Source organism: Arthrobotrys flagrans (genome assembly GCF_004000055.1).
Source record: "Arthrobotrys flagrans strain CBS H-5679 chromosome Unknown unitig_8, whole genome shotgun sequence".
Taxonomy (NCBI): domain Eukaryota; kingdom Fungi; phylum Ascomycota; class Orbiliomycetes; order Orbiliales; family Orbiliaceae; genus Arthrobotrys; species Arthrobotrys flagrans.
In genome coordinates, this window is record NW_027137553.1 from 4015639 (window position 1) to 4032560 (window position 16922).

At 46.0% G+C, this 16922-nt stretch overlaps 5 protein-coding genes across 5 annotated transcripts; 2 read left to right on the top strand and 3 right to left on the bottom strand.

The window, feature by feature from the left end:
• Positions 1–1238: 1238 nt before the first annotated feature.
• On the bottom strand, positions 1239–4510 carry DFL_007651 (uncharacterized protein; the record flags this gene model as incomplete). The annotated part of the gene is made up of 9 exons (XM_067637266.1): positions 1239–1756; positions 1822–2085; positions 2163–2305; positions 2418–2973; positions 3056–3130; positions 3270–3388; positions 3462–3517; positions 3788–4383; positions 4495–4510. 9 exons carry the CDS (start codon positions 4508–4510, stop codon positions 1239–1241), a joined length of 2343 nt encoding a protein of 780 aa, XP_067488800.1.
• A 2589-nt stretch (positions 4511–7099) lies between these two features.
• DFL_007652 (uncharacterized protein) lies at positions 7100–7678 on the top strand (the record flags this gene model as incomplete). The annotated part of the gene is made up of 1 exon (XM_067637267.1): positions 7100–7678. One exon carries the CDS (start codon positions 7100–7102, stop codon positions 7676–7678), a length of 579 nt encoding a protein of 192 aa, XP_067488801.1.
• Positions 7679–8114: 436 nt separating this feature from the next.
• On the bottom strand, positions 8115–10074 carry DFL_007653 (uncharacterized protein; the record flags this gene model as incomplete). The annotated part of the gene is made up of 7 exons (XM_067637268.1): positions 8115–8324; positions 8381–8465; positions 8555–8868; positions 8923–9464; positions 9518–9641; positions 9702–9826; positions 9903–10074. 7 exons carry the CDS (start codon positions 10072–10074, stop codon positions 8115–8117), a joined length of 1572 nt encoding a protein of 523 aa, XP_067488802.1.
• A 513-nt stretch (positions 10075–10587) lies between these two features.
• On the bottom strand, positions 10588–12430 carry DFL_007654 (uncharacterized protein; the record flags this gene model as incomplete). The annotated part of the gene is made up of 3 exons (XM_067637269.1): positions 10588–10995; positions 11068–12297; positions 12377–12430. The coding sequence occupies 3 exons, from the start codon at positions 12428–12430 to the stop codon at positions 10588–10590; spliced, it is 1692 nt and encodes a 563-aa protein (XP_067488803.1).
• Positions 12431–15799: 3369 nt separating this feature from the next.
• Positions 15800–16887, top strand: DFL_007655 (uncharacterized protein; the record flags this gene model as incomplete). The annotated part of the gene is made up of 3 exons (XM_067637270.1): positions 15800–15919; positions 15986–16361; positions 16442–16887. 3 exons carry the CDS (start codon positions 15800–15802, stop codon positions 16885–16887), a joined length of 942 nt encoding a protein of 313 aa, XP_067488804.1.
• Between the last annotated feature and the right edge of the window lie 35 nt (positions 16888–16922).

Genomic DNA, 16922 nt, shown 5'->3' on the forward strand with positions numbered 1-16922 from the left:
ACTTCACATCGTTATTTACTGGATTTTACACTGGATTTTACACTAGACCTAGATTTCATATTGGACCTGGATTTCACACTGAACCTGGGCCTGGATTTCACACTAGACCTGAATTATACGCTGGACCTAGATTATACGCTGGACCTGGATTGCTGGAACTTGATACCTTTGGCAGGCAGGCAGGCAGGCTAGCAAATAAGTACGCGTTTATTTATTTAATAGTAGTACGCGGGCGCATGTATTCTGTAAATTTAGTACAAATCGTAAATACCAAATTAAGTAATTTTGATTGGACACATCCTTGGCTGCCCCGGCCGCCCAGAGGTACCTGCCCAGCCACTAGTGTTTTGCGCTCGCCCATACAGTGAATACAACAGCATACAACAGCATGCAATAGCATACAAATTTCTTAAACTTCGTGTTCAGCCTAGGCTTCGCGTGCAAACGTTCAAGTGTTTAACAGCATACAACGCTTTCAACACACCTGACCCCGTTTGACGTGAAATCAATCGGGCAGCAGCCGGGGGCTGGTGACGATTCCCCGCACTTGATTCTACCTTTCTTCCCTTAGCTAGGAAATTCATGATGGTAGCGGGGGATGAAGATCCAACGTTCAAAATCTAGAATCCACTATTGGTATACACATCCGGAAGCTCAAGCAGGTTCATCTGTTGATATACAAATCGTTAGAAATCTCAAAGACTCTAATTTTACCGAAAGCACAGTAAAGAAATCGGTATATATATAAAACCCTTTTTTATTATCATTTAATTTAGCCAAATTCGCACCAGCTTTTAAAATACATTATATTGCTCCACCTCGTAATGCATATCCGTACACGTCCGTACCCTTACAAGACCAAAATAACCGACCTACCAATGCTAACTCCATTTCCTCAGATGTGCAAGCTCTCCAATATAGAAAAACACTAGGCTAAACGATAGGATAATAACTAAACCCAGTACTATCGTTTTAAAAATATAAATATGCTGTGATGCGATAAATGCGACATAAAAATATAGTAACTCAAAATATTGCCATTGCCATAGAAAGCCCTAAGATAGGAGAGAAAGAAAAAAAGGGGGGATAAGTTATAGGCGTGATACCGATGGAATCCAGATGTCCAATCGGTGGCGGGACTGATGTGCAATTAAGGAGTAAACCCATGTGTGTGATTGCCAAATTTCAACGTATGAAGATGAGGATTCCTTGGTTTGTTGTCCCACAGGGTGAAGGTCCTAATAAAATCCATGCCCTTGGGGAGTTGGGACATGTGGAAAGGTACCACCAAAGGACGCCGCCAACGCTTGTAGCTCGCTGAGCGATAATTGGCGACCAGGATTGGTTAAAGTGCTAGAGGAAAAGCCGTATGGACAGCGCCTGCCATAGTTATGTCTCTCGCCGTGTGGAAAGCCCTCGCCGTGTGAAAAACTCCCACTGTGGAAGGAGTTCATATAGCCCGAGAATTGGTGGCCTTGGTTAGGTTGGGGTGGCGACTGTGGCCAATAAGGAGCTGGTGCAGGCTGTGAATATGGCGGCTGGGGACTTAGGAATGGTAGCCCGTTGGATGGTTCTAAATCCTGTTGTTGATGGGTTTGAAGGGAGTGTGACTGTGGAATAGTAAGTGGTAGATATTGGGGTATAGTTTCCTCCCAATCGGGCTCTAGTTGGTGATTAGGAAAGGTGACATCCTGAAAATCTGGCCCAGAGTGATCCTGCTGGGGCCCGGAAGAAGTTTCAGGCATTGGGTGGCTCACTACCAAATATAATAGTTTTTTAGTACAAAGGAACTAGTAGAGGGGACAAGATACAGCACCATACCATCCCGAGCCATTTCCCCCACCACAAATGAGGGGTCGGCCCCGTAATTTTGGCCATTTAGCTCGAGACCCACTCTGTGCCCGATGTCTAGACTCTGGGTCTCATTATCCATATATGAGTGGGGTGGGTCTGGCAGCGCTCGGCTCCACAAAGTATCACGCTCAACGGCACCGTATAGTTCGTTCAGCTTGGTTGCGAAACCGGGTGAACTCTCTAATCTCCGGTATAACGTCATTGACGACTCTGGATCTGTATGGCGGAACCCTATATTGCCCCATTCTATAGTTAGCCCGACAACCCAGCAAAGCAATAATTACAACTGAAAGATAGCTTGAACTTGCATTTTGGAGGAAACCCCAAGGATCGTGGCCAATGAGGAAATAATTTTAAAAAGATTTGTCTCCAGGTTCTTGCCTTGGGGTGGGCGATCGAGTCCAACTGAGCGTCAGTCCAAATATCGCGGTGATTCCCCTTTATATGTTGTCTTATAACACGTTAGCATCTAGTACCCTTGGTCTAGGAAAAAGACTATCCTGAATCATAATAGCCTCTGTATTTGAGAACTTGATCACAATATCTGGACCAGAGATGCTTACCGAATATAACTCAGTTTGGAGGCCCCTGTGAACTTTCGGCCCCGACCATGGCCCGGACAGGGGAGGTCTGGCAATCCTAATTGCTGTAACGGACAGCCTATGCGGCACTTATGGGGCATAGCATATTTCGCATCTCGTGTCCTCCCCCTGCCGCCCCCATCGGACCCATCGTCATCTTCGTCATCACTTTCCTCAATACCATCCTCCTCCAACCCCCCCTGCCCGTCGTTCCCTCCAAAGAACCCCAATTGGAAATTAGGCCCCCCATTTGGACTTGCCACGTATGGTTGCCCATTCCCACCACTGCCGCCCTGCGGGGGCTTACAGATCTTGTGGTTACCCAAATCAAATGGTTGACTATCACAGTTGCTTTCCAAGTGTAAACTTAACCAAATGTGTAATATCGCCTGGAAGGAAGAAATGATTTCAGGAGCATCTTTGGAACCAGGTTCATGATCCTTTGTAGATCTAAAACCTAACGGGGGTCCATCTTGCTTCTCGATATTAATATCCAAAGGCACAGACTCCGAGAAAGCTTCACCGTCCGCGCGAGAGGCTAATGGTTCAAGGATGATTAGTTGGATGGAACAGACCCTTAGAGTTGTATTAGACCAATCTAATACTGAGCTACCACTCACAACTTGGTCGGACTAGGTCCGATTTTGAAGACCAATATTTTTTAAACTTCTCTCGGACGAGTTGTAGATTGAAGTCTACATGTAACACCGGAATATAATTAGCCAATTACACCAATAATTTCCTCAGAACACTTCAAGCCCGCTAGGGTTTCGAAACTATATTGAATTTTGCATATGTGGGGGGTGAGGGACCACAGAAATATCTTCAGCTTACAAGGCGACGGGTAAAATTCAGGTTGTGCCCTGGGAAAGCAAACGTCGAAGATTTGATGCCAGCTAGTACATGGCAAAGTTTCGAAGAAGACATCTGGATGATGAGTTTTGATGTGATTCCTAGACGATCAAGAATATTAATATACTTAGGTAAGGTTCTTCTCAAATGTACTAGCTGCGCAGTGTAACTTACCGAATGCCATCCAAGTTTCCCGTATTCAGTAGCAGGCAGTCCATGTGCTGCCTGGCCTGGAGTGCAACGAAAGGGCATCGAAATCTGGTAGAAAATTCTTTCGCTTGGATTACCCAGGGGTTTGGGCGCCCATCTTTGGTTACTGGCGAGCATTGATTACAACTTTCCTGTAATTCGGCTATCCTGGAGTTGGCAGTCCCATTTAATAATTTTTTGTAGAGGGGAATGCCTGCAACTATGCAATGATGCAAGGACAGGAGGCCCGGCTGACCACGCAAGACTAGGCTTGACCCATCATCCGATGTTGTGGTATCTACCGAGCCTACCCCATCGCTGGCGCTCAAACAAACAGACTGGGCGGTGAAGCTTGAGTTTGACCAGGAGCTGCAGCAGCTATCGCTGGAAGCATATGGCCTTTGTCCGGGTGATGCTAGCGAGCCTCGGAGAGCCGCCAAATCGTCGGCGGTTTGCAATGGCTTGGGACTTGAGCTCGACGGATAGAAATATAGATCATGATCAGGGGTACCTGGGCGAGTTTGTCGAAGGGTGGTTTCTTGAGCCCGAAGGATACCGCTGATGTAGGCCTTCTGTTGCGCAACTCGCTGGTCAGTCCGTTGTGCTTGTGTCCCTGGAACTGTGTCACCAAGGCCGAACCAGGGGTCGCCTCGGTCGATCTTGATCCTCGCGAACTTGTGATGAATCTTGTCCCGTGCATACGAAACAACACGGAGACCATCCCGAGTGGCCCAAACCAGAGAGATCTGATCCACAAGGCCGACAGGGATACTCGGGACGACGTCAAAACTGTCTGAAGCCTCGTCTTCTCCGTCCGAAACGGCGCCAGATGAAGATAATGGACCCGTGGAAAGTTCACCAGTCTTGGCTTTTGCGCCCGCGACGCCCACAACGCCCACAACATTACCTAAATTGCAGTAGGTTGGTTAGTTCCGTTCTGACTAGCCGAATGTCGCAAGCCGGGTGAATCCGTTCGCGTTCGGGTAGATAGCGCAAATGGCGAGGTTGAGAAACATACTCGTTTCGATTGTCATGCTGTTTATATCAACTGAACGAAGTATTCAATAGGGAAACTTGCAGTTTCGAAAGTACGTATACGCATGCAAATGTGCACCTAGATGCACAGAATTCTGAGAGTGATATGATATGACCAGAAAGAATAAAAAGCTTGCCACCAGAATAGATCTTCTAAGACGCAATGAATTTTGAAGTCAAAGGGGGGGATATCTTCGATCTAATATAGGAATATATGGTGTCAGATATCCCTCAAGTGATCCCGCCAGCCCACATACTCGCAGTCAAGTTGTAGAGAGCCCTTGGTTATATCTTGATATCTCAGATACAAAACCAAGTGAAAAAAGGAAAAATTTAGGAAAAAGGAAAAGCCACCCGATCTTCCAATTGAATGGTCACAGGGTGCCTCGCTTCGATATCTTGATTAGTTCGTTGTACAGCTATGGGGATCGGGTCTGGGTTCGACCCCAGAACTTTGTCTTGGATCCCTGCTGTATGCTCCACTTGATTGATAGCGGAGACATTGCATAGAGGAATATCACACCGATCGTGATAATGGCTCTTGCTCGCCTCAAAGGTCTTTTTAATTCAGCAACGCAGCCTGTGGGATCGTATTTCGAGGTGCAAGATGGCAAAACTCAATTGATGAAGAACGGAATGCGAACTCTAACCCACTCGAACCTGGGGAAGGGGCAAAAACAACCAATCGTTTTAGATTCCCAGTGTCATGATATCGTACGCTATATCGATATCGTGATTACAGAAACCATCATGAAGACGCCGGCTAACCAGCCGCCCTAAACATTTTTATGATTCATGAAACGAGAGCCTAGATTTTAATAGCCGAAATTTGCAGTACGAGGGCGAAGTTGGGGAGCGCGAATCGTACATATTAAGAGAATTTCGACTGGCCGTGCATACGGAACCGTGGGGTCGCGCAGCTAGCTGCGAGGAGCTCAGATGACGAATAACCACCATATATTAGCGAAAGAAGAAGTGTGGAAGCTGCATAGTATGTATGTGTGGAATAATCGGCCCAATGCCGACACACGCATACGCACGTAAAAGTACGCATTCTCGTTTACAATTTGGTCTTTAAAGACGCGGATCCCCTTCGGTAGGACTGAGTTTGCTCCTGATCCGATCAGGTAATATATTATACACTATTACATAGTATGGGACTATCTACGGTGCTTATAATATTGTAATATCCACTTTCTAAGGGTATACCGATCCAATTTTCCTCCCACAGTTGCACCACCCACGTGGAAAATCTCTAAAACAACATCGATAAAACATTGATCCGAAACCTGGGGATACTGGGTACAAGGCGATGTCGACCAGGATAGCGTAACACTCAGCGGACAGCCCAAATTTACCCGTAACGCTACCGTCTCGGCAGAGCCAGTATATACTGATACATACAAGGGCAGAAAGACAGACAGCAGCGTGACGAATTCGCGCGAAGACGGTATCAACCGAACTCCGCGAGCTCGCAAAATGCAGGATCGGGCCTACATAATATCATGATCGATCCTACATGAAGCCATCAAGCCTTCTAACGCAGGAAAAGCAAAACGGCTAAGGCAGCCGAATAAACCTACATATCGGACAATACGAGGGTGTGAATACAGAGGTTAGGTGGGACTGGCTCTGAAGAAACCAAAGCGCTAGAGCTCAATCATACACGATCATGATCATGGTATCATCCGAATATTTGAATCAGATTCAATCAACTAAGAGCTTGATTGCATCTTTACTTTGATCAGGACAAGGCTGCGCTGAGGCACCACATATGCATGCCTATTCCAGGGTTAGAATATTTCACCCCGTCAACTTGCAGCAACTTGCAGCAACCTTTTCCCGGTGGATAGACGTTCGAAATACGTATAGGTATGTAGGTTTGGCTAATATTCCGGACCGGGTTTTCAAGGGTTCAGACGGAAACCACGATTGAGCCAACGCCGTTCCACTTCCAACTGGGGGCGAGGCTAATTCCACTTGCATTTTATATTTATCGCGACATCGCCATACCTATTGATTGTAACTTATTACACAAGGACAAAACGCAAGGCCAACTCGGTGTGATATTTTCCGAGTGTAAACGTGCCGATAAGCACATGAAGTTTCGTGCGTGTTTGAAGGCTAGGTTATTAATCGCGCGCAGAAAGCCGGCGCTCGGGTCGGGCCGAATCAACCAACCTGTTGGAATCACGTGATGAACAACGCCCGCTTTTGGTATATCGCCTCTTCCCATTGCATTCGCTTGACATTTTGGCTGTGGCTATCAAGGCTATTAGACATCGAAATAAGAATGTAGTGTCTAGAATTGGCAAAAGACGGCTTCAAAGCCAATTCCATGGATGCTAGATGACGTGGTTGCACGGCATTCGTGGTGGCGTTGCAAACAGTAAATCCCCCGCCAATTCATATCACGAACCCCTCCCACATTAACTTCAACTTCACCCTACCACTCCCAATACCCTCTATCACCACTAAACACCACCCGACCACAAAACCCCCAAAATGCCAACGACCTACAACCCCCCTTCCTCTTCACCGCCACCCACACCCTCGGCACCCTCTCCCTCACCGGCCTCAGTGCCCTAATGCTCACAAACCCTCAACTGTACCACAAACACATCCTCCGCTCCACAAACCCTTCAACAACAGACCTCTTCATCTCCACCCAATTCACAAACTCAACCCAAGAAGTTCTCCACTCCTCAATCCGGTCCTCCGGCATCTTCCTCCTCTCAACATCAATCGGTCTATTCGCAACTAGAAACCACTACCCGTCATCATTTATACTACTAAGCACCGTTTCTCTCGGCGTAGCAGCAGGACATGCATACCTCCTCCGACCGATCCTCACAAACGATATCCTACGGAGAGCATGGCTTGAAGAAACGGAAAGAGTAGCAAAGATGGGTGTGGTGGTTGGAGTAAACGCTTTAACAGTGTTAATAAGTCTTTGGGCAGGACTGAGCTACGGTGGATGGCCATGGCATGCTGAAAGAATGTTTTTCAGTGCACCTGTGGTCAGCTCATCCAGTCAAAACTTTGGAAGTGGGAATCCTGACGATTTTGATTTGGAAGGAGTGGTAAATGTCTTTGTGAAGGGTGCTGTCGAGTTGGCTGGTGGAGTCGGTGGGATTCTTCAGGGTGTTTTGGCGGCTTCGTCGTGATGTGGGAGATACTTGAATCTTTTGATGAACGATTCGACTATCCGACTTTTTACATTACACTTTTTTGATACGGTTACGGATTTGGTGAAGGATACATATCGGATACGATGAGATGAAAGAGGAAGGAAAAACGCCATGGAACTCCCCCTCCCCGATGCAGCATTCAATACAGCAAACACCAAAGCAACAGCGGGAGCACTAATGAATAATGAAGCTGAACGATAACAAAACCTCCCCCCCTCACAAGCAACAAAAATGCCAACTCGATTCAATAAAAAGACGAAAACCCAAACCCGAAAAACAAAACAAAATAAGAAAATCCCTGCTCCCAAAAAACTCCTCGCAAAAAATCACAAAAATCAAACTGCATCTCTCGCTTGTCAAAAGATCAATATCTCTGTTTCTCCAGTGTGGGGAAGTCCAAAAGTTTCGATCTTCATGCACCTCTGGTCTTCCTCCTCGTAATACTGGCAAGTGCCGGATTCGGGCTTTCGAACACCTCATCCAACTCCTCCAGCGTCCGTCCCTTGGTCTCAACAAAGTACTTATAGATGACTGTCGCCTCCAGAACATCCCATACCACAAAGAACCCATAGAACCAGTATCCATATGTCGCCATAGCGACTGGAGCGATAGCAGTATTGACCTATTTAAATATTGTTAGCTCGGCCGAAAGCACCGGAAATTGTAGCTGCAACTTACAAAACCAGCAGTTCCGGACGTGAAAGATGACAGCGCCATCCCCTTCGCTCTCATATCATTCGTCATAACTTCGGCTGGGTATATCCTGTACATAACGAAGATTTCAGTTAGCTATATAAACTCCCCACAAATACCAAATCCTAACGTGTATATAATCCGAATAGGGCCACATACGGTTGCATGCTCGTATATCCTAGCGCGAAAACGATGCCGAAGATGTATATCCAAATCACCAATGTGCCAGACATTATCTTGCTCTCGGTGTGGGCGTATACACCAGCTGCAGCTGTTATGACCGTGAGACAAACGACGAGTCCGCAGGTGCACCCGAACAACATTTTACGACGGCCGAAGACATCGTGAAGACGAGCACCACTCGCAGCTGCGATCCATCCGACAATGGCGTAGATGCCATTGAGAATGAGCTTGGTGTTTGTTGAAGTGATTCCGACGTCAGTGACCATTTGAGGGAGGTAGTACGACATAATCTAGGGTGTCCCGTCAGCAATATACCAAAACCACAAAACCACGGATAGACCGACATTGTTCCCCGAAAACTGTCCAAACCAACTCATGCAGACCAGCACAAAAACCCTATACCTCCTCCCCTTCGTCCTAAACAACGTACTAATATCGAAATAACTAGCCGCAGTCATCAATCCACCCGAACTTTTAAGATCCTCCACCATTTCAGAAACTTCCAAATCAACAATCGGATGTGCAGCATCCCCATTAGCGTGGAATCGGATAATGATCTCTCTGGCTTCCTCGATACGATTATTCGCCATTAACCATCTTGGTGATTCCGGAACGAACATGATGCCAATGATCACGAGTACCGGACAGATCATTTGGTACCAGATTGGAAGTTGCCAGGCGAGATTTGTATCCGGATGGTCCCGTTGAGATATAACAACAGATGTTGTAGCAAGCAGGGAGCCGAAGTAGTATAACGTGTTATACATCCCAGCTATGGTACCACGGTATTTCGGAGGTGCAATTTCGATGAGGAACATAGTCGACCCTTTGCACGCAATTGTGGAGAAGAAACCGAGAGCGAAACGGCCGATTATGAATGAGTGCACTATATCTCCCGTTAATATCCGTATAATCGATTATTTTGATAAGGATATATACCGTCACTGGCATTCGCCTGCAGAAAGACAGATAGTATCACACCGATACTACCAGTCTTGATACAAAAAATCCGTCCTTTCCAATCGGCAAGCCAAAGGAACAATGCTCCGATCATACCACCCATCTATATTCGTTATATATCAACATACCATCCCACCAGTATTTTTGAATATCGAATATATACCTGAACCGAAGAAAACATCAACCCAGTCTCCATCCCCGGTTTATCCAACCCAAAGAACTTATGAAACTCCGGTAAAGCATTGATATTCCCGAGTAAACTGCCATCGAATCCGGCCATTGTTGAATCTAACCCCCCAGATCCAATTAGCGAGCCCATTCACAAAGGTGAAAAGACGTCATGCTGCAGGCAGGACATGCATACTCAAATACAACAGCAAACAAATGCAATACAGTTCCTTATACCCTTTCCCCCAAGGATCCGGATGATTTTCGAATGCTGCTTCTTTAATATCACTCCTGACCGGCGTAGGGTGTCCCGACATCAAGGGAACCTTATCCTCCATCTCTTCTTCCTCTATCGGTGGCATCGCCATTTTGGGAACAATCTGTCGTTAACTTTAGGTGTTGCCTTCGCGAACAAACCACCTGCAGGTGAATTGAAATACGGCCTGTTGTGATCGGTAAGGAAAGAATAAATTGCTGATGCTCGAAGAAAGTAGAAGAAAGAACAATGCAGTTGAGGTTCCAGGGGGTTGGGGGGTTTATGGATGAGGACCAGGGTAATATGAAGTCAAGGCCACATTAATGGTTCGCGTCGTCGCTGGGCAATCAGGGGCAACCGCGCTGGGCCCGAGCTTCAGGCTGGGCTTTGGTGCAACCTCGGACGGCACCCCAAAACGGCAACCCAACGGGCAACACGTCTTTTCCTGCAGCAACCCCAACTTTTATGCAGTGCGGGCTGCCGGATGCCCTGCCACTATCCAATAAGGTTCCAGGGTCATAAGTTTGGAATTTGCGATATGGAAATGATAATTAGGAAATGTGATAGGCTTGTGTAAGTGATAATACCAGTAAGTACCCGGTTACAAGAAACTTTTCGAAGATTATTATAACTCGGTATGGCCCCCCAGCCTGTCCATAACCTCAGGATACTCCGTTGCTTTCAGCCTCCTAATACCCATCCTCACATTTCTGTAATAAAAAATCACAAATGCATCTGCCGCACTCCACTCCCTACGACCATTACCCTCTCCGATAACACTGCGTTGAATCAGAAACGCATGGCCCTGAACTATCTTTTGAGTTGAAACCCCGGTACGTATCCCAAAGCAAACAATTTTCAAAGTTTTGGATAAATCCCCCTCTCGGATTTCACGCCGTAGAGCACTGTAGACCAAGCTAAGACACTGCACACTGTGAAGAGGGATATCTAGCCATACTGGGCTTCCGATGTAAGTTGTGTCGTGGAAGTACTTTAGCTTCGGAAAAACATTGCTGTTGAAAATGCATGCGGGCTAAAATTTCGGGATGGCAAGAGTCAGTGCGGTCTCAATATCAATGGTGGGCATAAACACAGATATACTCACTAGCCCACCTTCCATCTCGGAAGCAAAAACCTCTAAACCCCTACAATTCCTCCCCAGCTCCTCCAATACCTTCACCGGAAACTTCATCCCCCTAAGTTTTACATGCACCTGTTTCAACGAATCTGCATGATGCTTCAGACCCGCAGTCCAAGCAATTCCAAACTCCCTCCCATGGAAACTAGACATAATAATCTTCGATAACCCTTCAAAAGTCTCCAAATACCTCCGCAAGCCCATTCCATTATTAGGATGCTTTTTCAGCGAGGGTAAAAGCCCACCAATGTTCAAGTTCGAGGAAGTAGAGAGTAGCCCCAAAAAATTCCCCGACGCATCCTGTGTCAGAAAATTTCGTAGGGGAGAATGCTGTAAGATCCCGCTCTTGAAGCAAAACTCGAAGAATGGCTGGTCCATATCTTCACAATTCCATACTTTCAACCGAGGAAGTCCAAATTCCTTCTCTCCACCCCTTGATAACTGTTGTTGGCTACACTTTTCGCAATTCTTCCAGTCATTATATGCATCCTCAAACACCGTCGGCAACCCAAGTTCCACAAACGGGTCATCAAACATAGTCGTACAACAATGGAACTCCTCCAGGGTATTCTGACAACTACTCAAAAGAGCGTATATACAATGATACTGTTCCGCCGAGCTTCGGCCCTGCACGTCGAATTTGAAGTACTTCAAAAAAGGAAAATCATAAACGGTACAATCATCCGCAAGGTCTTCCTTGAGCGTAACCTTCAACTGAGAAATCGTATTCTGATACTGACATAACGCCCGAACAGTAGCGATGCTAATGTCGACAGAACATACCTCCATCGCATACCTATTGTCGAAGTTAAATGCCTTTAATTGACCTGGAGAGAGTCGCGTGATCAATTTTTTGACAAGCTGGTCGTTGAATAAAGCTTGCCCGACTTGCTTTAACTCCTTGGCCCTCGTTTCGTCAGGTGCACAACCGGTGCCGAGCTCGATATCTGGGATATGGAGACACCATGGTCCCAGATAATCTTCGCGGTCCTCGTAGTAATAATCAACTTCGATCTGTCGGGCGTATCGAATCCATTGCGGTTTTAATTTTGCAAAGATCGAGTTGGAGTCCCATGGACTCGGAGGCAAACCAATCCGTACGGCGATAATGAGTTTCTCATAAAACAGAGGAGCAGCGATCGCATATAGCCGTTTACATGTGAGTGCGACACATTTAAAGTCAGCTTGTATCTCAATCTATTACTCGTACCACGATCAGCGAAATCCCACCTAACATATATTCCACAAAAAAGCACATGAATACCACATCACCTACGTAAGATAATATATGAGAAATCAGTTCGCAAGGAAGTTGCTGAAATGCCGCCATTGTGGGTGGATTCGTGGGGGTAGGGAGGGGGCGGGGTATACAGACTAACGTTGTAACTGTGGCGTTTTATCGTTGGAAGATACCAAGATATCGATGCGATTGGCCATTATCTTTCGGCTGGAACTTGAGCTGAGATGATTATAATTCCGGATCAAGATTCCATCTTGTAAATGCATGTGTCATGCATGCGACGAACAAAATTACAGCAGCAACCGAGCATCTTGAGCTATATCTGCCTGGTAGTGTATGTTTTTTTTGCTTGCAAAAGGCAGTCGATAGAATATAAACGCCTTCGGCTCTTCAATGTTAACAGCATGCAGCCACATTCGATTCCCAACAGCCACAGAAATTCCAACGGAATCCATCAGTTACCTACTAACTTAAATAACGAAATAACTCAAATACGCAAACAGATTGATGCAAAAAAATATGTGGTGAATCCTTTAGATCATGAATCTCAGACACCTCTGGGCTGGGGAGATCCGTGCTAACCAACCAGCACCCAAATATATTGTCCAAAACCGGCCGGATTTATTATCCTTGCATCGATAATACGCCAATTCTAGCTCCAAATGCGGATATCCTCGGCTCTATTCAAATATATACTCTCCGTACTATTCCGAAGCAGCTATCGTGAGGTCCTGGCGGTCGACTCCACAGCTGGATACAAATGTGTGTTCCAAGACTTAATGCTTGGCACAACACTCACACGCTCATAAAAGTCGTGTATTTACCATGTCGAATGCTTTGCGTGATAATACGACGCGAGGCCACACCTAGGTAATAGTGTAGTTGCAGAAGTACTAATTGTATCAATCTAATATTGTACAATGTCAACAATTGTGTACCGGAATCTTGATATCTTTCATGAAATTCTATCAGCATTCCTTTCATCTCATGATCTCGTCCAATTTGTCGCCCTCACTCTCCATCCTTACGTCTGAGATCGACTGAAGTTTAATTGCAATTGGGGCTGGACGATCAAAGGGCTAGGAGTCGAGAAGCCAGTCTAACCCTATGCCGTCCAGCACTTGAACGTGGACGGAAAATCCAGGTCCACCAGGCATCCTCACTTTCATTCTTAACTAAAGGGTAACATCAGAGCTAGTAAAACAAAAACTAAATCGAATTCCGACTTGCAATTCTCGCAATTGGTTGTCGATAGACGCAACTGTTGGCGAGCATTTTGCCATTCTAAAAAGAAAACCGGTCGGTCTCCAATCTACTAACTAAATTAAGTACTTGAGTATTCAAGCTAAGCACCAAGTAGACTATCAAATATTTAAAGATCTAAGTACCTCAAACCATGCAAGTCTCTCCGGATTAATTTCTGCGATTGTAGTCGTCTTCTCGTTCGAGTAAACTAGGCTTGGGGCCTCGCCTGCTTCGTAAGCGGCAAGACAGCGCGGATGTTTGATGTTGATGTTCGTGCATGGCGTGCTATATAAGCAAACGGTGATGTTAAAGGTAAACTTGACCTGCTTACCTATATCGATGCTGAAGTTGAATTACATTGGTGCGCACGCCATGTAAATAAATGATGTTGTTGATGATGCACCTACTTAAGTAACCTATAAGTAGGTCCTTAAGCAATTGATTGAAGGAGAAGGGGAAAGAGGAGAAGAAGAAGAGGGAGAGGAAAAAGGAAACTACCTGGCTAGAGGGTATCAGGTATATCTGTGCTTAAGCGTTATCGGCTCAAGCTATCAATATCTAACATAAATACGGGTGCAGGACAACAGACAGCATACCAGGGAACGGAGTCCTCACCACAATCCCAAGAAAGAGGTATTTACCTAAGTGATGACCAAACCAAAGAGCAGAGACTTTCTCAGAACCCAATCTCACAGAGCCTGCCCCTCCGCCCCATATTGTGAGATTGGATTCTGAGAAAGTTGGTAGATATGGGATGAAGGGAGCAGGCTCTGATTGGGTTCTGAGAAAGTTTCTGCTCTTTGGCTTGGTAGATATGGGACGGAAGGAAGGCTGTTCGCGAGGAAGATGCGGTTGGGACCTTTTGATTGTCGAGGCAACTGAGCATGTATAGGCATATCCATGAGAACCGTAATCCAAATAACATAACATAAATATATGTAAGTCCCCCAGCCAAGCAGTTATCTTTTTTTCTTTCTTTGCATCACAACACTACGCCGTCTATATACCTTACATCAATATCACCACATCAGCGCTGCACACCGCTAATGTACTACAAAGGAAATATATTTTCACGGCAAGGTGAGTCTGTCCCTCGTCCTTTCCGCGGGTTCGTTGCAATTTGTAGTCGAGTTTGATCTCATCGGAATTACACGCATCCCACGTGCATCGCGGCTAGGTACAGGCTAAATATTCGAAACAATCTATTTTATATCTTACCCCTGAGAATTATATAAGTATGCGTCAGAAATCTCTAACACTATTTACTTAAAAAACAGATTTATACTTTTAGGATAAACGCAGTAATTAGTCGAATTGCTCTGGGACGATCCCCCAAATCTGGCGTCTCCCAGCCGTTTTCTACCGCCAACCATGTGGCGGTACAATCATTCGCAAAATCGTATGTGCCATGTTTTCAAGATACTTGCTACCGAAACTAATATTTTGGAAATTTATAGCACGATGCCAAGAGTGCCGGCGAGGAGATCCAAAATGTACTAGCGAAATTTGCCAACCTAAACGAGCAGTGGGCCATCTTAAAAGCGCGCTGGGCTGACATGGCAGAGATAAAAAAATTGTTACTACAAAGCTTGAGGAAGTGACTAAAAAAAAAAAAATCCTTTTTCATTCGGTTTACCTTCCGTATTAAAATTTTCTTTTGGGGTATTCTTCACCTCGGGTCCTGAAGTGGGCTTTTTTTTGACTCCACTCTACTATGTAAACGTTATAAGCCGCCGTTGTCGTTAATACCACCCGTTAGTGGTAGAACGTGGGGTTGCGTTAACGTTTTTAGGATTTGCAGGTCTGTCCCGTAAGAATACCGATAGCTCGGACGTGGACACAACAGCTCTTCGAATGCAATACAATATATCACCAAATGTCAATATTCACAAGGGTTTATTCTAGGACCAGTATTCGGCATTAACCATGGTCACTTTACATTTTAAACGTTGGTACCGACGAACTGTTTATGGAAGCCGACCGGCCCAGCCGCAGCCTACCGAGCTTCAGTTTTGGTAGTAATCACCCGCGGCTTAAGCTGTCGGCAGCTGTCGCAGCACGCAACATTAATCCCGGATTCCATCCCTCCATGCACCACCACTCAAATATGGCGCCGAGGGCCACCCCTCGAGACCTCTGCCAGATTCCTAGTCCTCGATCACGACCAATTGCTAGCGACCTGTAAATCGATTTATCTTTAGCTTTTATATCAAAATGTCTGAACCAGGCGTCGGTTTTGAATACCCAGAGGTGGAAGTCAGCTGGTTGAAGCGAGATCTCTTGCTCTTCGCAAATAGCATCGGATGCAAAGCTGACGAGCTTCATTTCCTCTATGTATGCCGACTTCTCCTTCAATTAATTATTTCTAGTAGATTCGGCCCATCTAATATTTAATTCTAGGAACTTCACCCAAATTTCGCCGCCTTCCCAACATACCCTATCATCCTCCCCTTCAAGCACACCGACAAGGACGTTATTGATTTCTACGCCCGCTCCAATGCCATCCCTATTCCCGGCATCCCAAAGTTGGACCCCAAACGTGTTGTCGACGGCGAGAGGAAAATAGAGTTCCGCCGAAAACTTCCACTCGATAGTGTTGGCAGGCAGTTTTTCATTAAGAGTAAAGTTCTTGGTGTTTATGATAAGGGAAAGCCAGGCACTGTCGTTGAAACCGAGTTGTTGCTTGTTGAGAAGGTTGGAAGCAAGGAAGTTATCTTTACTCGAGCCGTCGGTAGCGGATTTTACGTTGGACAGGGGGGGTGGGGTGGGCCTAAGGGTATGTCTATCATGATTGCCTTTACGAAGCTTCTAAAATTTAATTTTATCAGTTTGCTGACTTGAAATCTTGTGTGACAGGTCCAAAGTCTGTTAACTACCCTCCTCCAGAGGGCCGTACACCAGATGCCACTTACGTCCACCCGACAAATGCAGAATCCGCTCTCCTCTACAGACTCAACGGAGACTACAATCCTCTGCACGCAACCCCGGAACCGGGTGCCAAGATGGGATTCGGAGGAGCAATCATGCACGGTCTGTTCTCATGGAACACAACCGCCCACGGTGTCCTCCAAACCTTTGGTGGAAGTGATCCAGCGAACATCAAGGAATTCCAGGCCAGATTTGCCAGCCCTGTCAAGCCTGGTGATACATTGGTTACTGATATGTGGAAGGTTGGGAAGCCAGAGGGCGCTCCTGATGGATGGGAGGAGATTAGATTTGTTACTAAGGTTAAGGGTGGTAAGGTTTGCTTGACCAATGGAAGCGCGTTGGTTAAGATCACCGCTCCGAAGAGCAAGTTGTAAATACTTCTTTTCGGGATTTTTTTTATCGGTTTCTT